At 37.7% G+C, this 22,206-nt stretch overlaps 1 protein-coding gene across 3 annotated transcripts in view; it reads left to right on the top strand.

Moving 5' to 3' along the window:
* Positions 1 to 22,206, top strand: part of SLC25A13 (solute carrier family 25 member 13) — a 123,611-nt gene that overhangs the window by 86,131 nt on the left and 15,274 nt on the right. For all 3 annotated transcript variants that reach the window (XM_063303665.1, XM_063303664.1, XM_063303666.1), the window contains 3 exons: positions 3,961 to 4,013; positions 4,573 to 4,653; positions 19,012 to 19,152. In XM_063303665.1, coding sequence (XP_063159735.1) covers positions 3,961 to 4,013; positions 4,573 to 4,653; positions 19,012 to 19,152 — 275 coding nt within the window. The remainder of the gene's footprint in view (positions 1 to 3,960; positions 4,014 to 4,572; positions 4,654 to 19,011; positions 19,153 to 22,206) is intronic.

Here is a 22,206-nt window from a genome sequence, read left to right as displayed (position 1 = left end):
ACAGGCTGGAAATATGGAGACCATTGGGTTGCCTACATCTTAGAAGCTTATACATGGAATTGTAGCAAAAATGAGATTGGATTATGGAAGTATGGCTTCCTTGTACACAGCCTGTCTTGTACAGCAGTACAAGGGAGTTATTATAGAAACAAATTACAGTAACTACTTTAGTATTAGTTACCTTGTTGTGATGCTGGAGCTTGAGCACCTCAATGATGCCATGAGCTAAACTGTGAAGGGCCACCCAAGACGGGAAGATCATGACAGAGAGGTCAGACTAAATGCGATCCCTGGCGAAGATAATGGTAACCCACCCCAGTATTCTTGCCGTGAAAACTAAATGGATCAGTACAACCAGAGATACGTTGGAAAATGAGACTCCCAGTTCGGAAGATGGTCAAAATGCTACTGGGGAGGAACAGAGGATGAGTTCAAGTAGCCCCAGATGTGATGACGCAGCTAGCTCAAAGCCGAAAGGACGGCTAGCAGCTGACGGTGCTGGTGATGAACGGCGAATCTGATGTTCTAAGGACCAACACACCATTGGAACCTGGAATGTAAGATCTATGAGCTAGGGCAAATTGGAGGTGGTTATTGGCGAGATGTAAAGATTTTTGACATTTTGGGCATCAGTGAACTGAAATAGACTGGAATGGGCCACTTCACATCAAATGACCACCAGATCTACTACTGTGGACAAGAGAACCACAGAAGAAATGGACTAGCCTTCATAATTAGTAGTAAAGTGGCTAAAGCAGTGCTTGGATACAATCCAAAAACAATAGAATCTCAATTCGAATTCAGGGCAAGCCATCTAACATCACAGTGATCCAAATATATGCTCCGACCACAGATGCTGAAGAAGCTGAAGTAGAGCAGTTCTATGAGGATCTGCAGCACTTACTGGACAACATGCCTAAAAGAGATGTTATTTTCATCACAGGAGACGAATGCTAAGGTGGGCAGTCAAATGACACCTGGAATTACAGGTAAGCGTGGCCTGGGAGAACAAAACGAAGCAGGACATAGGCTGATAGAATTTTGCCAAGACAACTCACTCTGCATAACAAACACTCTCTTCCAACAACCTAAGAGACAGCTTTATACATGGACTTCACCAGATGGACAACACCGAAATCAGATTGACTACATCCTTTGCAGCCAAAGGTGGCGGACATCTATACAGTCGGTAAAAACAAGACCTGGAGCTGACTGTAGTTCCGATCACAAACTTCTTATTGCACAGGTTAGGATCAGACTAAAGAGATTAGGGAAGACCCACAGATCAGCTAGATATGAGCTCACTAATATTCCTAAGGAATATGCAGTGGAGGTGAAGAATCGATTTAAGGGACTGGATTTAGTAGATAGGGTCCCGGAAGAACTCTGGACAGAAGTTTGCAACATTGTTCAGGAGGCGGCAACAAAATACATCCCAAAGAAAGAGAAAACCAAGAAGGCAAAATGGCTGTCTGCTGAGACACTAGAAGTAGCCCAAGAAAGAAGGAAAGCAAAAGGCAACAGTGATAGGAGGAGATATGCCCAATTAAATGCAAGATTCCAGAGGCTAGCCAGAAGAGATAAGGAATTATTTTTAAACAAGCAATGTGTGGAAGTGGAAGAAGACAATAGAATAGGAAGGACAAGAGACCTCTTCCAGAAAATTAGAAACATTGGAGGTAAATTCCAGGCAAAAATGGGTATGATCAAAAACAAAGATGGCAAGGACCTAACAGAAGAAGAAGAGATCAAGAAAAGGTGGCACGAATATACGGAAGACCTGTATAGGAAGGATAACAATATCGGAGATAGCTTTGATGGTGTGGTTAGTGAGCTAGAGCCAGACATCCTGAAGAGTGAGGTTGAATGGGCCTTAAGAAGCATTGCTAACAACAAGGCAGCAGGAGACGACGGTATCCCAGCTGAATTGTTCAAAATCTTGCAAGATGATGCTGTCAAGGTAATGCATGCTATACGTCAGCAAATTTGGAAAACACAAGAATGGCCATCAGATTGGAAAAAAATCAACTTATATCCCCATACCAAAAAAGGGAAACACTAAAGAATGTTCAAACTATCGAACAGTGGCACTCATCTCACATGCCAATAAGGTAATGCTCAAGATCCTGCAAGGTAGACTTCAGCAATTCATGGAGCGAGAATTGCCAGATGTACAAGCTGGCTTTAGAAAAGGCAGAGGAACTAGGGACCAAATTGCCAATATCCGCTGGATAATGGAAAAAGCCAGGGAGTTTCAGGAAAACATCTATTTCTGTTTTATTGACTATTCTAAAGCCTTTGACTGTGTGGACCATAACAAATTGTGGCAAGTTCTTAGTGGTATGGGGATACCAAGTCATCTTGTCTGCCTCCTGAGGAATCTGTATAATGACCAAGTAGCAACGGTAAGAACAGACCACGGAACAACGGACTGGTTTAAGATGGGGAAAGGAGCACGGCAGGGCTGTATACTCTCACCCTACCTATTCAACTTGTACGCAGAACACATCATGCAACGTGCTGGGCTTGAGGAATCCAAGGCTGGAGTTAAAATCGCTGGAAGAAACATTAACAGTCTCAGATATGCAGATGATACCACTTTGATGGCTGAAAGCGAAGAGGAACTGAGGAGCCTTATGATCAAGGTGAAAGAAGAAAGTGCAAAAGCTGGCTTGCAGCTAAACCTCAAAAAAACCAAGATTATGGCAACCAGCTTGATTGATAACTGGCAGATAGAGGGAGAAAATGTAGAAGCAGTGAAAGACTTTGTATTTCTAGGTGCGAAGATTACTGCAGATTCTGACTGCAGTGAGGAAATCAGAAGACGCTTAATTCTTGGGAGAAGAGCGATGACAAATCTCGATAAAATCGTTAAGAGCAGAGACACCACACTGAGAACAAAGGTCCGCATAGTTAAAGCAATGGTGTTCCCCGTAGTAGCGTATGGCTGCGAGAGCTGGACCATAAGGAAGGCTGAGCGAAGGAAGATTGATCCTTTTGAACTGTGGTGTTGGAGGAAAAGTCTGAGAGTGCCTTGGACTGCAAGAAGATCAAACCAGTCCATCCTCCAGGAAATAAAGCCAGACTGCTCACTTGAGGGAATGATATTAAAGGCAAAACTGAAATACTTTGGCCACATAATGAGAAGACAGGACACCCTGGAGAAGATGGTGATGCTAGGGAGAGTGGAGGGCAAAAGGAAGAGGGGCCGACCAAGGGCAAGATGGATAGACAATATTCTAGAGGTGACAGACTCGTCCCTGGGGGAGCTGGGGGTGTTGATGAGCGACAGGAAGCTCTGGCATGGGCTGGTCCATGAAGTCATGAAGAGTCGTAAGTGACTAAACGAATAAACAACAAAACCTCAGTATTAATTTCAGTCTTTCTGAAATGTTGTTAGCTGTTTTGAATAGTCATTGTAATAGAAAGGCAGAACATAATTCAAATAAATAAATGCCATAGTGCAAGTTGCACCATAAAAATGCAATGATCTATTTTTGTGTGTTTGTGTGAAAGAGTAGAGTAGAGTATATAAGGAAAGAAGACTGAAGTAAGAAATACAGAGAAAACAGATTCTTAACTATTGGAGCTAACAGTAACTATCTTTGGCAATCATTCTCCTGCTGTCTATAAGCCCATCTTGCTCTCTAGGTTTCCGAGACATGGGTAAGAGCTAATACATTTGTAAGAGCCCAAGCAAAACTAGGTAAAAGATAAGAGCTTTTTCAATTATGCTTATCATTTTCTCAGATTTCCAAGTATAGATAATGTTTGAATCAATGCGATGCTGAAGAGGGGGTGCGGGTGGGGGTGTGAGGACAGGTTTATACAGTATCTATACAGATAATCTTGTTCAAGGTAATAGGTGAAAATAGCTCTTAAAATGCCATTCCCTTTAAGAAGCAAAATTAACAACTACCTATTTGTCAACTGAAGTGCTATACTTTTTATATCCTACAGGTCTTCTGCCACAGTTGCTGGGTGTAGCTCCCGAAAAGGCCATAAAACTTACTGTAAGTTCAGAGCAAAACAGTGTTATGCTTAATGTGCTATTTTGAATTACCAGTAGAACGAGTTACTGTGGTTGTATGCTTAAAGTATGCATCAGTATTATTTTGCTTGGGGAAAACTCTGATTGTAGATTGTGGTACATGTTTGTGATTTATTTCCTTTTGTGTTTTGGGTGAGAATCTTTCATGTGGCAACTTCAAATTAAATGTTTGATTCAGGAACTTTACATATTTGTTTTAAAAAAGCAGAAAGCTTTATTGCTACTTTTCACTTTATTGCCCAATAATATAATTGGAATCTGACTGACAAGTAGTACAATTTTTTTGAAGGATTATTCAGAAATGTGTGAATGTAAAGCATAATTTCTTTATATATGTACACCCTTTGATATTTGAATTTTTGTACTATAAATCTATAAAACACACAGACACATATATATGTATATGTATCTAGAGAGAGAGAGAATTGCTGGTAAACATAAATTTTATACTTTAAAAATAGATTTAGACTTTAAAAATGAAAGGATATTCATTTATTTGAATTGGTTTTTTTTTTTTTAAGGTAAATGATTTTGTGAGAGACAAATTTATGCACAGAGATGGTTCTGTCCCTTTTGCAGCAGAAATTCTTGCTGGGGGCTGCGTAAGTATTTCTTCTATTTTTCTTTCACCAGGATGTTAAAGAATGGCAATTATTATAAATCTAACCACAAACCTTAGGATTTAATTTGAACTGAGAAATAGCAAAGCTGTTAGTTCTTAAATTAGTAAGCTAGTGACAGCAATTTAATAGTGGAAGAGTGAATAATGTTGGTGTTTTTAAAACCTGTGGCTTAATAATTATTTTGTGATGGAGCCTTACTTGGCATTTTGAAGTCTAACTGGTTATAGATATAGTTACTTACTATTTGTATTCATCTAAAAGTTGGTTTAAGATCTACTTCCAGTGTAGTATTTATCTTGTTTCCTTTCCTTCCCCTTCATGCCATATTTCACTCATCCTCTCAGTTTTTCTTTTATGCTGTAAACCTTGATTTGTATCAGCCACAAATTGCACAGACAAGCCTGTTGCCTTATCATTGATAGTTTTCATAATATTAATTTAAGCACGTCATGTGTTTCTAATGTAAAGTATGGCTAAAAAGTTTTATACAGATTCTGCTTTGCTTTCATAAAGTGTATTTTACAAAACAACTAGTCTTTCATTCTGTGAATGCAGTATTTCTTCTGATCAGTTTTGCCATAGCAGTTCCTATAATTATAACAATTAAAACAAGTGCTATATTGGGGGGGGTGTTGATTTTTATTTTGTTTAAGCAATTATAAATCCATTTTACATGAAATGAACTCTTGTTTAAAGATAGTGACATCTTAAAGACAGAGTGCTGTTCATTTAACTCGCTTTGATCAGTGGGCAGGAGAATGCTGGCGGAGCTCTAGCCTCACTGGTAAATTTCTGCTGTCATAAGAACGATGAGGTCATTCTTTTAAAGCAGTTAAATTCCTGCTGAAAACAATGTAGAGATACATTGCAGCAAATTCTATCATAATAACAACAGAGAGGTGTGTACGTTCTTTCTTCCGAAAAGCACACTGCAGTAGGTAGCCAGGGAACTATATTTATTCAGTGTTGTGGGGATAGAGAGACCTAGTTGCTTTTTGCAGTTCGCCAGAGATGAGGAGATGCTCTGTTTGATCAATGACCTGTCATGTCCTGCCAGATAGCTCACCTGCTTTGTTACTGAAGAAGTATTCAAGGGAGAAGCATTTAAAAGGGTGTTTTTTTTAAATACGGACTTTTAAATTCATAAGCAGAATAAAATAAAATAAAAATAAAAACTAGCTGATGCAGAAGAAAAGTCCAAAACCCAAATAGCGTTAAAATATTATTATTTTATAATTTATGTACATCTATCTTCATTATGGTACCTTGTCCACTGGATTTATTTTTCCTAAATGAGCAGTGTTACATATTTTGTTCTATGTAAGTAAGTTATGTCCGGAAGAAGAGCAATCCCTTTGAAAACCATGATGTTTACTAGATCTCTCCGCTGGCATTTTTCCTCTAAAATTAATTATGTGATTCTTCATGATTTCCTGGCAGTAGATGTTTGATGGCAAACAGCCCAAGGCTTCCTTTGAACTGAAGTGTTTAACTAAAGATCAGCGCCAGGTAGATAGGATGAGGCTTGTGTTGTCTCGTTGTGGGTGGTCTTGTTTCATTATGTTTTGGTATCTCTTTCAAAGTTGGATGACAGAATTGAGATAGCAAGATCCTGTGTAATGTATGTCTTTCTGCTTGTTCTAAATTAGTTCCCCAATCTGATGGCATCCAGATACACTGGACACCAGCTTTCATAATGCCCCATGAACAAAGGTGGTATCCATGCTATCATGTTCCAGAAATGGAGCGCAGTGGGTTAGGAATGCCTGTTCTAAGCCCAGACTTAAGAAATGCATCTGATAGTTGGCCCGTGTGTAGAGAACTTTATCTTGGCCAATGAATCCTTGTTTTAGAAAGGTTATTGCAGAGCTATGTATTATGTGTGCTTCTGCTGTTTTAGAGGGCAGGGGGAGGGTAATATTTTTTCTTAAATTTCCTTAGTATTTCAAAAAAACACCAGAGATGATGATGATGATGATATTGTGGTTGTAGTTTGAATTCTTTCCTTAGGGTTCAATTCTTTCCTTAGGGTTCAATTTCTCCCATCCTAAAGAAAGGGAGAAAAGTAATGATAGTGCATTCTGTCCTAGTTGCCAGCTCAAGTCCAAAGTGTAGGATAAATGAGACTATAATTATTGAACTCCTTTTTATGCAGGGGAGAAGGAAACCCAAAAGAATGATGGTTTTCACTTACAAAGCTCATCAATATAGATGCTTGTTGGTAAATGTCTTCCCAGGACAGAGAGTGCATAGTCTTGGGTTCAATAGCTGTATGTGGTCGCAGAAAGACATTGATCAACCTCCATCGTCTCTCTTAAAATTGGCACCAGCTTGTAATTCTTAATGTGATAGAAGCAAAAAATAATTAAATGCTTAGGAGGGGGTCCATTTAATTTAAAGGAATTTTAATTAAATTTAAACCACATTTCATTTTTACCTTGGCTTTTCCCACTTTTTCATCCTGGTCATACCTACTGCACCCTAATCTAGCCCAGAAGAATTCTATGCCCAAAGGCTAAGAGATAATTGCTTGATTTATAGTAATTTTGTAAATATCTGTTCAGAATAACCTCTTCTGAATTTGGTCTAAGTATTTTGTTTTACCCTTAGATTATCATAATGTTTTAAGGATATTATTATGGTTGATCACACAGTCAGCCAGATGTTTAGACTGGATTTGGCATTTTTGTCCACCCAAGGACCTAGGATAGGCAGATGTTGTTCTTTAATAATATTACAGGTATTGTCACAGGATGTACGGTGTTCCAAGTAAAGCTGCCTTTTGCAATTGACTGATGGTGATTTTGTCAGTGCTGATGGTGTTCAATGGTGCTCCAGATGTTTTGGAACTGCACCCAAGGCACCTATTACTACTGGTACTATCTTTGCTTTCTTTTGCCACAGTCATTCTACTTCTATTTGCTGTTATTCTTATTATTCTTATTATTCTCATTATTATTTTAAATGTTCAGGCTTATTTTAAAGAACCACAATATCTAGGAGAGAGACCAATTTTTCCAATAGCTCAACAGGTACATTGTCCTTCTGGAATTCTAAATGCTTTGATGGAGTTGGTGTCACATGAACAATTACACTTTGCTGTTTGTGATAGATTTGGCATTCATTGACTTTTGAATCACTGGGGAGCTCACCTTGCAGGATGATTACTGAGAATTAGTATACGTGGTTGACTTTTGCACTTACAACCACAAAGCTCCTTGTTTCATTGAAAAAGCTGCCTTCAGTTTCATAAACTATTTTCTTTGTTGAAAAACTAGAGGGGTTTTGTTTCATGACCCTATGGTACTTAATTCAGCTGACAGCATGTTCCATCATCCATTCTCAATCTCTCTCTCTGTCTCTCGGTTATTTTGATATAGGAAGTAGATTATGGAGTAAATTACTTTATTGAATCTGTGTTCTAAATTGTTTTTCATCTTTAAGGTTATTTTAAAAAAAGCATCGCTGTGCATTGTTAAAGTTGTATTTAGTACGTTAAGTTTCAGACTGCTTGATAGCCTGCTTACATAGTTAGAGGTGTGATAGATTGATCCACAGTTTCTACAAATCCTTTGGAACTTCCAACATGATTAGGTTATTTATTTATTTTATTTTTATCCCACCTTAATTATTTTTTATAAATAACTCAAGGCAGCAAACTGTCTCCTTCCTCCTCCTAATACTCCTTCCTCCTCCTATTTTCCCCACAACAACAACCCTGTGAGGTGAGTTGGGCTGAGAGAGAGCGACTGGCCCAAGGTCACTCAGCTGTCTTTCATGCCCAAGGCGGGACTAGAACTCACAGTCTCCCCACCACCTTAACCACTAGACCAAACTGATTGCCAGGCAGCCAATTCTCTTCTGTCAGGGCTTTTTAGGCTGCCTAAAGTTGGTATGAGAAGGGACAGAACTAAGGAGGGGGGGGATTCACAATTTCAATTTTTACTTTTGTATTTTTTCAATTCTCTGTTCAGAATTGTTTTGATGTTGTAACTGCCTCTCATGACTTGAAATGCAACCAATCTCTATCTGTGCTATAGATTAAATGGATGGGATGACATTGCTATTGGGATTGCCTCTCTTGAAACCCTCTTTGGCTTCAATATAATTTGGGAGTCAGTTTATTTTACCCTAGTATTAGTTACTTGGGAAATCTTAAGAAGCTACAGGCCAGTCTGTTTAGGAATGTGTAAAAGTAATTGGGAATCAACACAGTACTTACTTTATATCTGCATCTATTATCTGAATATCTATATGTAACCTCCCTGGAGATTTACCGCCTTAGGTGAATATATTTCATCACCATCAGCTTCAGACCACTGCTGAAGAGAAGCCCCTCAGGATAAGCTGAGATTCCATTTAATTGTGTCATAGTAGTCATGTAGGGAAAGACTCGGTGATAAAGCATAGACTTTGTAGGTATGAGGTTTAAAGTTCAATCCATTATGTCTCCAGTAATTGTTCAGCTGATAAATGAAAAGTAAAAGTGAAAAGCTTTAGAGATACTAGCAGTTATAAGACTGCATTCTAAACACTCTAATAAAACCAATGTCTTAGGTTTCTATGTTGCTTGGATACCTTATATAATGTATAGATTTCTACTTGAACTTCTTCAGTGAAAAAAATTCCTTTTCGTAATAGATTTTTTAAAACTGTAGATGCCTTTGTAAGGAAGTTTGGAGAGAAACATTCTGCTTGGTTAAACTACTTGTGAACAAAACAGAAATATTTGATAATATCAAACTTGTGTTCAGTCTATATTACACACGGAAAGGAGATACATAGTCAAGCAAATAATGGTAAAAGAACACAAGCAGCTTATTGCAGAAATTTTTGTGAGCAACAGGAGGAGCCAATAAAGTAGATGAGTTGAAAAATAAGCTGTGTCATGTACGACATTACTACCATGTTAAAACTGCAAACAGAACATTTCCATATAATATTCTGTAAGAAGCACTTCAGAATAATATGCTATGTAAACCTATTTACCCCAATACTGTTTCCATATGGCCATTTAATGTGGAATTGCCATGTCTTATGAGTACAGGGTAGTTCATACAACAGTGTCATCCATTTATATTTGCCCCGTATGTTTGGTACTCTTCTGTCTTTATCTCATCTTATAAAATGCAGCTTTTGCCCAGAAGGAGAAAAGAGTAGCATAATCCTGAGAGGCACAGTTGCCTTAGAGCAGGGTCCCCAACCCCCGGGCCACGGACCGGTACCAGTCCGTGGCTTGTTAGGAACCTATGTCAGGGTAGCCTTACTCCCAATAAGACACGGACTCACTTAGAGGGTCTAAGGATTTCTGGTTTATTGAAAGCAGATTGCATACATAGAAAAAAGACGGGAATGCGGGCGTGGTAGCGGGGTACCCCGTTTATACCCGCGTGGTGGACCTTGTCCTCCTCCACCCCCCATTGTCCCACAAGCTGTATCCGGATGGGCGATCTGCAGCGGTATGGGTCTGTCGATGGGCGATTTGGGTGATCTCCGCTGGTCTCCTTTGTCTTCTCATCCTTGTCCGGTGCAGGTGCGTCCCCCGGGGTAATGTATGGAAGTTCCCCCGGTCTGTTAATGGTTCTTAGGTCTGGGCAGAGGTGTGCCTCTATTGTGCTGGTGATTGTTTTAGGCGTTTGTGTGCTTTAAGGATAATGGTTATCCCTTCCTCCTTCCTGATAGGCATGTTCCCTGTTGTGATGCACATATGCCTTGCAACGGGGGACATGACACCGGTACCAGTCCGTGGCTTGTTAGGAACCAGGCCGCACAGCAGGAGGTGAACAGTGGGCAAGCGAGCAAATTTACACCCTGAGTGTTTACAGCTGCTCCCCGTCGCTTGCATTACTGCCTGAGCTCCACCTCCTGTCAGAGGAAGCAAGTCCATTGACTGCTATCTCCAAATGGTGTGAAGAAAAAAGAATGGTCGGGAAAAAGAGGAAGCACTTGAATCACCCCTAAACCATCCCCCCAGCCCCAGCCCGTGGAAGAATTGTCTTCCACAAAACCGGTCCCTGGTGCCAAAAAGGTTGGGAACCGTTACCTTAGAGGTTCTCTTTTATCCTTTTAAAAAATTATGGTTTTGTTGTGAGCAATGTTGTAATATGCTCGTAATTCAGCACACATGAGTAATGGGTCCCATTTTGTAATCTCATTAAAAAATATTTTGATGCTAAAAATTATTTGGAAATACTAATATTCAACTAAAATAGAATATGAGAACTAAAATAGAGTATGAGCCACATTATTCTTAAAGCAATGGTGGGAGATCATTTTGAGTCATATGTGCCCCCACCTCATATTTGTAACTCCTGATCGCCAGTATTGAACTGCTGAAATTCGGTGAGAAAGTGATGAATAAAGATCAAAACAGGAATGTTAAACTTCTAGAAGACATAGCATATCTTCCTTCCTGATCTTCAGAAAGTCTAATGATTTGACTATTTCATGAAGCCTCACAGGGAAAGCTGCTCTGACTGTTTCTCTGGACAGGGAATTTATTAATTAAATTGTATTTTTGGAATGTTTGATTCCTGATGTATGGTTGCTTTATAATCTTGGTTTTGATCTTGGATTATTATCCATTTATTTTAACCCAGGTTACAGATTTGGACAGATATATACCATTTAGAGTTTGTTGATTGCAGTGTTGCTCTGTAGTAAGCAAAAGTCTTGATACGTTAAGTTACTTTATTTGGCAGATGCCTTCACCAGTGATCAAATAAAACTTCTTTTTTTAAGCCAGGAAAAATAACTTGGGAGGAGTTACGTGTATGTGAATTAGCATACAGTATGTTCTTCTTTATAGGAGCCAGGGTTATGTACAGTCTGTGGAATGCTTCTACTTCATATGTAACATTGGCTTAGGTAGTTGGATTTGTCAAAGATGTAATTTCAATACCCACAAAACCTGGAATGTTTTTTTTATTGACTTATTCATCCTTCAGAGTTGGAAAAAGACACAACATTGGAATCAGCTGATGCTTGTTATGGCAGGGATGAGCGTGGTAGCCTCTGGCACATTTTGCAGGGTTGAAATTGCTCATGTGAGCTGATTTTATCTTCAGACTAAATTTTAAAAAATGCTTTATTCACCACAGTCGAACAACCTTTTGTTTTGAACAAAAACAGATATATTATTTAGCAAAGCAGAATATTACAGGCTTCCTCGTTTCCTGCTCATGTTGCTTTCTCCAGATTTAAACTTCACTGATAGTGTGGTTTAGTTCAGATAGATGAATTTGTGGGAGCATTTAATCAAAGGACTAAATACTTTCACTAATCAGTGTCTTCATGGTCTTGACTTTTGCTGCACTATGCACTTCTCTGTCTTTCCGGTATGTACGTATGTATGTATGTATGTATGTATGTATGTATTTTTTTACAGAGTACAGTATCTTAGGATTTCATTTTTTTACAGGTGATAATTAACTTCCCCCTGCCTTTTTGTCCCATCCTCCCTGAAGTCAAACAATTAAGAGGAGAGATCATATTTAAATAATTTGGGCCTCTTTTCTGTTGTTGTTTTAGTTATTAAAATACTGCATAGTGCACAAAGCCTCCCCCCCTTTTTTTTTTACAGTCAGGCCTTTTAGCGTCAGTCAGTCCCCAGAAGGGCAATAAAAAGGTCATGTATGCACAAGAGCAGTGCTCTCATTTTTGAGCTGAATCTCATCCTTATCTGTTATTGCATTATCTCATTTGTAATTTCCCAAGAAAGAAAATGCTTTTTTCATTGTTAGCTCAGATCAAGAGAGTTGAGGAAGTTAACAAGGTTACAGTTTTACTTTTAAATTGTTATGTGTTATGGTTGGCTAAACTGGCTGTTCAGATTTAGAATGTTATGGAGATGTAAGTGATGGTTGACCATAGGCTTTATTCTTTTGTGATAAACAAAACAAAATATTTGTATCATGTTGTACAAATTAAAAAAAAACAACTTTAAAAAAATGTTGCAATAAAAGATTATCTGAGGTCTCTGCAACCATGCAGTGATACAAATTGTGAGAAAGAAAGAAAGGAAGAAAGGAAGAAAGAAAGAGTAGAAACAGTGTCATAGATTTAATTCAGGAACCTTAAGACATGGAAGGTCTGTAAATCATTAAATATTACTACTCTTCCCAGCAGTCAAAATAGACACATGCTAAAGGCAGATCCAAATGTTAACATATCTGACAAACCTGTGACTTAAATGCTTTTATAACATCAATCAAATAGGTTCTCCTTTGATTCCTGGGCTTCACTTCTGAAGAACTGATATAGCTAATAAAGTGAAAACTGTCAAGCCTTCTATTTTTATAGCACTGAACTGGTCAGAGCTTGTAAATAAACTATATTTTTCCTACATAGATATGCCATTAGAAAATCAGAATGAAGAAATCTTGGAAATGTCCATCTTATTTTTCTCAGTAACTTAAATCAATACAATGTTATTAGAAATCTAAACATTTTGTAATGTTGGATTTTGTGCATCTTGGCTTAGTTTATTATAAAAATTGACTTTCTTTGGCGTATTTATTTGAAAAACTTGCCTTGTCAAGAGATTCTTAAGTTGTGTGCACATTCTGTTTCTGGCTGTTCAAATTTTGCTTTTCTTTTAAAATACATTTCTCAGTATTTCAGCTCCGTAATTTAATTTTAAGTAACAGTAATGCCATATATGCAATCATTTTGATTTTGTACTTCTGCACATTCTGTGCAGCAGAAAAACGAAGGTAAACAGCTATCATTCACATACTTATGGTCAAACATGGGGAGAAGATCACAGATGAGACAGAACTTGGAAGATGCAACTGCGAAGAATGGGAAGAAGATAATATTGCAGGAGGGGGAGGGGTGTTTATTTTAAAACTTATAATATTTTAATGAATTTTGAATAATAATCTATTCTCTGTATTTCTAAAAAAATCAAGATTGCTAAAAAAACAAAGGTCTAAGCAGGATTTCTCCAGTTGTGTGTAGATGTCACAGTAACTTTGTTTCTTGGATGGGATCTCACCAGGAAATCCCGAGGCATTAACTAGAATCAGAAATTAAAAAAAGAGCTGTGCAGTTCCATCAAAAGTGACACTTTGGAACATCTCGATGGGAGATTTTTCCAATGGGAGCAGATGGGCGGGGACAAATTTAATAAATAAATAAATAAAATAAAACATGGGGGAACGTGTACAAAGCATCTCTTTTTCAATTGTTAAAGAAGCCATTACAGCCACATACACGTGCATACACAGACAACCAGGAGCAGCTTCAAAAGAGCAGCCATGTGAATGTGAAAAAAGGTGCAGATGCTTTAACAAAAGAGGTGCCTCATGCTCCAATACATTCTGTGGCACTTCTTTCAAAAGTCTTGCACAACCTTAGAAAAAGCATTTCTGAAGAAAGCAATGGCAAACCACTTCTGTATTTTTGGCAAAGAAAATTACATGAATGTATCCAAGAAGTAACTATTGAGACTTTATAGTTTTAATTATTTTGACAGTTCAGCAATAATGTAACAATACAGTTTAATTATTTTGACAGTTCAGCAATACCAAAGAACTCATCGGTATCAGCTTTATGAATTGAACAAACAAACAAGTAAACCATATTCCAGTTTAAAAAAAAAATTGTAGAGCTATTGCCTATCTCTTATCCATCTATTGACAGTGTCTACCTATCTACCTACCTACCTACCTACCTATCTGATTTGTGTGCAGCCTGACTCCCAATGACTCTATTTTCCAAGGAAATCTTTGAAACTATTAATTTATTGGGAAAAAGAACAAGATGATGAGCATTGTACTCATGTATGTAGACGCAGAGGTAAATCTAGTCAGTTTTCACCTAGGGAATTTGGTATGATTACAGCTGAGTGTTGGCTTTTTGAAATTAAATTCTTAAATTTAAGAATTAAATTTAATCGTATTTTTATATTAAAATAACTGCTGTCCACCTACTGATAGTCATTAGAAGGCAATAGAGCTAAAATATTTTTCTTCTAATTTAGAATATATTTGATACATTGTACTCTCACAAAAATAAATTATATTCCATAAAATCTAAATTTCATTGCCTTAGTAGTTTCATCTTTTAGCCCACTGTGTTGGCTCTTAAGGTGCAGGAAGTGGAAAGTGAATAAAAGAACCCAGTTTCATTAGGATGCAACACCTCATCTTATTTCAGTGGCATGCAATGATTTGAAAATCTCCTTCACTCTGTAGTTACTTTGAGTTTTGTGGACCCAAGCAAACAAGCAAGTTTGCTTTGTTGCAGTTAAGATGATCAGCACAGCAGCACTGAACTAATACTTTCTATTGTGCCCCTAAATGATTGAATGCTGCTCTTTTAGACAAAGGAGGAATATCCTGGGTGTTTCCCCTTATTTTTCTATCCTGGGGAGTGCAGAGGAAGGAGGAAAAAGAAAGACAGGCACACGTGTTCAAGGTTATACTGCCATCGAGAGGTATCTAGTGATATTGTGGTTTGTTTGTGGTTTTTTGTTTAGTTTAGTCAGAATTGTCACTGAAAAAATACAGAAGCAGTTTTCCATTTAAAATATATTAACCTACAATACAGAAATGGGTAAGACAAGTTATTACTGTCATGTTGTGTGGTCCTTGAATTCTGAAACCATTCAGTTTTTAGCCTCATTTCACATTAAAAGAGTATTTTTGTTTTTCCTTATTAAAAACATAGAACAATATTTTAACTTAAGTGCTTTTGTAATGATGTGCATAGATTTTTGCATCTTCGTATAAATATGGTATAGTTTGTGGAATCTTGCAGAAATGTTCAAAGTAGATTTTTTTAAAGTGGCATAACAATTCAAGGTTCATGCAGACTACAGTACAGTGCTCCTGTTTGTTGGAATGTTTATAACATTTTTATCCTGCTCTTCCTCAAAAGTGTTGTGTGGCATCTTAAGGCGTAATAATTATTAATATTTATGCAATTATTAATAAAACTATAAAACATTAATCTTCTATTTGTAATATAGACTGACTAGGCTAACTAGTGAGTTTCATAGTTAAACATAGATGTGGACTTAACATTCTGATACACAATTTTTTAATCAAAACTCAAATATACTATCTAAATATTTCTATATTATGTAAGCATTTATCTAAATATGGATGCTTAGAGACCATCTGTAATTACATCAAAAGTTAAAATTAGAATTATGAAAAAGCATTGAAAATAAAATATTGTTTCATGTTCATTTGATGAATAGTTGGGCATTACATAACATTCCAAATTAATTTGGAATTGTTCTGTTTTCCTTCTAACTTGAAACTTTCCTACTTTTCAAATGCCCCCCTTCCATCAAATGGGTTGAGTGTGAATGTGTGTGTTTGTATACCAGAAAGGTAGGGTGTGTATGTGTGATTTATCTTCAATTTTAGGAGGACAAAAGTTATCCAGTGGTTAGGGTTATTAAAGCTTAGATGCCCTTCCTTCCTCGTGACCTATTGTAAATATATATATGGCCACTGCTTGAGGCATAACATTTATTCATATAATTCATTTGTTATTTCATAAAGCCCTACAAAGGACCCCTCCACTCTCTCCCCAGAGATCAGTTGTATGGGAATCTGTGAAAGGACCTTCTCCATCTTGGCACCCCAGCTTTGAAATGTGTTTTCTCTGGATGAACCAGGCTGGAGGGAAGTTACTCCATTTTTCCCCATTAGCTGTTTCCCCATTTTTGTTCTGCCTACTCTCTTTCCTTTGCTAGACTTAAAAGCAACTTACCAAATTATTTATTTAGTTTTTATTAAATGTATTTTAGTGTGTGTGTGTGTGTGTGTCACAGGCAGCCACTCTCCAGATTTTCAGCCAGGGGACTTCCTTATTCCTGTCCAAAGAGCCAGTTTGGTCCAGTGGTTAAGGCACCCAGCTAGAAACCAGGAGTCTGTGAGTTCTAGTCCCGCCTTTGGCATGAAAGCCGGCCGGGTGACCTTGGGCCAGTCACTCTTTCTCAGCCCAACTCACCTCACAGGGTTGTGGTTGTGGGGAAAATAGAAGGAGGAAGAAGTATCAAGTATGTTCACTGCCTTGAGTTATTTATAAAAATAATAAAGGCGGGATAGAAAACAAACTGGGAACTGAGAATTGTCTGATTGCAAAGCACATAGTCATTTAGTGAGCATTCCCTTGCTGATTTCTTCACTTTTTGCCAGCCTTCAGTGGACTTGCAGTGGACTGTATAACAGTCTTGAACTTAAGGGCTTGCTGGTTGCTGCAACCTGCTGTTGTAGATCAAGAATCCCATATAGGCAGGTGTTTGTTCAGTGGAAGAAGCATGGCACAAATGTATTTCTGTGGTAGAAGAAAAAAAATTCCTTCCGAGATCTGCACAGAAGTGAAGCAGTTTGGCACAGGAAAGACCAGCTGCCTGATCCATCTCTCCTTCCTGCTTGGTAGGATATCTGTGTTTTGTTTTTAACTAGTCATTTCCACATTGGGCACATTGGAAGTAGCTTGTCCTTCTGTTGCAGCATAGAAACCCCCATCTATCAGCCTGTTACAGGATTACCGTTGTTTCAGATATTAAATATACAAAGCTGCTGTTAAAAAAATGAATGTTGTTAGGAGAAGCATTCTTGTTTTAATTATTTCAGTATAGGGATGATACCCACAGTTGCAGCTCATTAAAATCAAATAGAAGGAAATGGCTAATCGCATATCAATTGTAGAAAATGCTGGAAAAGGGCGGCCCAGAGTGGACTTAGAGTTACATATTTGGCTGAACATCAGAAACTAATGACTTGGCCTCTAATAACCCCAAGTATTACTGTTGATTTCAAAGAGTTTTAAGAATGGAGCATAATCTTTGCCTTGTTAACATCATCCATCTGCATCAGATTCCCTCCATGTGTCTGGAGGAAATTTTTGTGAGACCATGTGTGCTATGGCAACCTTCCCATACTGGTGTCCTCCAGATGTTTTGGACTTCAAATCCCATAATTCCCAGTCAGGGCCTTTAGCCATCCTGGTTGAGAATTATGGGAGTCCAACACATCTGAATGGCCATTGGAGAAAAACTCTGCAGTAGTGATCGTCTATAAGAACAAAAAAAAGATGCAGCATAATTTTACAACATTTGTGCTAGGGCACTGCATGGTTATGGTACACAAAGCTAGTGAAGCTTAGGAGTATCCCTCCGATTCCCCACCACCACCACCACCAGCCTTCCAAATCTGCCCTAGGGGGTTGGGGGTAGGGGCACGTAAGGAAAAGAGTAGAAGGAAAGTTGTATTGGCTGCAACCTATTGTCTAGAGTCTCTTACTTTTCTCAGATTGCCTTTTCCCAGAGTGGGCCAAGCCAGGTAACAAACAGCCATGTTCTCACTCCTTTTCGTAAACTGAAAATAATATATTAAATAGTATATGCAGGAAAGCAGGACACTCATTTCTTCCCAGTTAGTATAAAAGACAAGAGTTATTTTGCTGCTCTGTCCAGCCAAAATGCCCCAGGTTCCAGAAGGCTAAGGGGGAAGGAGGTCAAGGGAACGTGGATGAATGTGGATCAAGACTATTTTTGTGTTCTGCCAAAGCTACCTATATATATCCCATCTCTTCCAAGGCTTTCCAATTACCATACATAGGAATAACTTTATTAATGACACACTTTAGTCTGCCAAAATGTTGTTTTAAGGGTTGTTAGCAATTGTTCATGAGTAGTTGCTTTAAGTAAGTGACCAAATCATTACCCAAAGTTTAAATGGAATTGTTAAGTTTTCATTTCTTGGGTTCAGTAGTAGTACTGTATTGGTGGGAGAAATGAAATAAAATAGAGATGTCCTGTGCATAGAGAAATGATGTTCAAATCTACTAGGAGCAACTGCAAAATGCCATTTGGGATGTACATTTTTTTCAGTTCAGTAGCTTTTGAAAAGCAGGGGAAATTAGTTGTTGTAAATACATGTGTTCCATTGCACTTTTTGTATGGGAGCCAAAATTTGGAATTGTGTGTATGTGTGGTCGTGGGGGGGAATTCTAGTAACTTGCCTATTTCCTAGAGTGCTGTAGTCTATTGCCAGTCACATTTGTCTATTTAGGTTTTAAATATTTATTGTTTGCTTTATTTTGTCTTATGGTCCTTCAGTCCAGCATGAGGAAGCAGTATCTTGCAATCTACTCAATAATTGTTCTTAAAGACTGAATTCCCATGCTTACCTTTCAGTGCAAGATGCTCAGCACTGCTGCCGTACAGTCTCTGTTGATCTCAGTGCGAGAAACCTCATGGAAGCACCACTGAAATGAACAAGATGCTCTGTTCCAACAGCATTTGGGATAATTTATCTTCTCTTTGTGCTCAAGTGGTAACATGTTCACAGTACTTTTTTTCTTTTTTAGGCCGGAGGATCTCAGGTGATTTTCACAAATCCACTAGAAATCGTTAAAATTCGCTTGCAAGTGGCTGGAGAGATCACAACTGGTCCACGTGTTAGTGCCCTTACTGTCTTGCGGGACCTGGGATTTTTTGGCCTTTATAAGGTAAATTCATTTTGACTGTTACCTCTGAATTGAGCAGGTTGTCTTTTAGAAAATTAGTATATCTCACAGTAAGACTTCAGGAATCTCTTGCTGAAGGTGAGAAGAGAATGGAAAACCAATCTGCTGCTAATACTAAAAAAACAAACTGATGACTAAGATTATGTATCAGGCAATGCCAATGTTCTGCTGGTATTTCATCCTGCTGCTTTGTTGTTAGCAGTATTTTCTGACACCCATTTAACTTCTCTTCCCAGAATGTCTGGCTGTAGTTCAGTCATTAAATCTTCGTATTTATCATTAATTTCATTTTGCAGTCCTTTTTATGTGGTTCTGTGTATTCATTCCATCTCTTCTTTATATCTTCTTTCTCCAGTAAATCTTTGTCTTTCGCCTTGCTCATCTTTGTATAAAAGGTTTCCTTAATTTTAAAGGTTTTTTTAAATATCTTTGCCCTTCCCATTTGATAGTTACCCTGAATTTCTTTTCATTTTATTTATTTAGATAAAACTCCTTGCCTCTTCTCTACCTGGATCTAAACCCTTAGTTGGCAGATGCTCTTCTTTCTGTGTTGTCTTTTGCTTTTGATCTTTCTTATATTTTTTTTTTCCAAAATATCAGCTCACAGCCACTTTGCCTTCGTTTGGTCTTGTCATTGCAGATTTTTCTGATCTACTTCATCATTAGCCAGTACCAAGCCTTACATCTTTGCTTGCAGAGTATGTAGCCAATTTGGTTTTGGTGTTGTCCATCCTTTTGCAGAATTGTCTTTTAGGTTGCTGGGTATTTGCTATAAAGCTGGAATTTTCCAGGCAAAGTTCTGTTAGCTTGTTTCCTGCTTTGTTTTGTATATTGAGGCCAAATTTTCCCTTGTTCCAAATGTTACTTGACTTCCAACTTTAGCATTCCAATTCAGTTTTGTATAATTAGTGTGACTTTTTAAATGCTGTGTTGACAAACTGTTGCACGTTACCATAACACTGTTCTGCTTCTGCTTCCTCTGCATCTGTGGTTATAGCACAGGTTGGATCACCGTGATATTGATTTGCTTGCCTGGAACTTGAATTGAGATTATTCTATCAAATTTTCAGTTGTATATGAACACTGACTTTTGACATCCTTTTGTAATAATGATGGCTGCTTCATTTCTTTTATGATTGTCTGCAATAGTCCTTCTGCAATTGCTTTGTTAGTTTCCTACTGCTTTGTGATAGTTTTACCCTGGCTGCTGGGATGCAGATTTTTACATGGGAAAAGGAAGGGGATATGCTAAATATCCAAATTCCCGTGGTGATTAAAGCTTTGAAGGCGAACGATAAACGTCTTGGGTCACTACTTGGGGCATGTCAATGGATCTAATCCATTATGCCTTGGATCCAATCCACCCCTGAAGCTGCAGAATGAAAAATTGACTACATTTCTATTATGAGTAATATGAAAAAAAACAGGAACAATAATGCTAAGGTGAATAGATAAAAGACAGTGAAATAAGAAAAGTTAGCAAAATGGGAAGGGGTCTTAGAGCATCTTTGTCTTTTGGGGAGGTACTAGCTGCTGTTTGGTCAGTTGAAAGATTTTTTTTTTCTCATGGCATATAACCTGTTGGAGGATGTGGTATTAAATGAAATTATGATGATATGGATTTTATCTGGCTAGGGCCTAGGGTGGGATTGCAATGTAGTGCAATATAGTGGCACAAATCGGGAACACATTCCATTAACTATCTGGATTTAATTAGTTGCAACTAAGATTTCAGTAGTCTACTTGACTGATAATGATGATGATGATGATGATGATAACAGTGACTATAAGTTTAGTAATATAGAGAGCAAGTGTTTATTTGTATGTAGTTTCATGATTTCATTTTATGTTTGTTTTAGCCATGTTAGAATACATATGCAAATTATTGTTTTTGTCTACAAAAACGTATTTCAGGAAGGACCATAAAACATTTTGAAGGTGACTTTCTTGTTTAATTCCTTTTCTTTTCTAAATGGGTGTAATCTTTTGCATTACTTTTCAGTTACCAATGTTATTTTAAAATATTATTTTAATTCAGTTTAATTTTTCACAACAGTCTTTAAAAGAAAAATTATGTTACTGCTTGAAATTGACTTGGAGACTTTGTCTAAGATCTTTTTAGAGTTAGGTGTGGAATCAAAACAACAAATCTGTAAACAACTATATAGTAGAATGGTATTTTTATAATATTAACTAATGATAGTGAGATATTTACACAAGGTAGGCAAGAATAACATCAAGTCTGTCTATTCAGAGTTACTTGAAAAATAGATAAAACTGCCAAAGTCTGAATGTTCAAAACTGTTCATTTTCCAATTTCATTTTACAAAAGCAATGTTTGCTTGAGTTATCTAGTCATTCATTTTAAACTTGATTGGCATTGACAGCAGGAGCAAATCACCAGATCTTGATTTGTCAGTCCCTGCTCTTAAACCTTTAACTGGAGCATTTAAAGCAAGATAAGATGGGGTGGAGAAAGGAGTGTAAAGGAGGTTGCTCCACAGCTGAATTGGAAGGGTTAAGTTGCTGGTGAAACCCAAGAAGAATGCTAACGGATCAAGAAATGACATGCTGCCTATTGTTTATTGCTATAGGATCAAAATAACAATTATACATGCCAAATAAATTCTAAACCTGTAAGGTAGGAAAAGAGGGGATGGCAGTAAGTACAGGTGCCAGAAGCATTAAATAACCCTCTCAGACAAGGTGCACCTCTGTTGCCTTGAATTCTGCGAGGTCCCACCAGTCTGGCATTTTTCCCCCTCCACCAGACAATGTGCATTCACTGCAGGAGACTAGGTTAAGCCTTGTCTCCCAGACCTTCTGGCTCCTTGTGCATAGCCCTGACACAGAGGTGCCTTTGTGAATGTAATTACCATCCTGTTGTAGTAGAAATAGTTTATTTAAATCCTCATTTATTTATTTATTTATTTATTTGCAGGTAAGGCTGAAATAAACAGAAATTAGCAAGCGAAAGAATCTGTCCCAGCTCTGACGTCTGAGCTGATTGTCCAAACTTCTGACAGTCCAGGGTGT

Source organism: Candoia aspera, chromosome 4, assembly GCF_035149785.1.
Source record: "Candoia aspera isolate rCanAsp1 chromosome 4, rCanAsp1.hap2, whole genome shotgun sequence".
Lineage (NCBI taxonomy): Eukaryota > Metazoa > Chordata > Lepidosauria > Squamata > Boidae > Candoia > Candoia aspera.
This window is presented reverse-complemented; position numbering and strand designations above follow the sequence as displayed.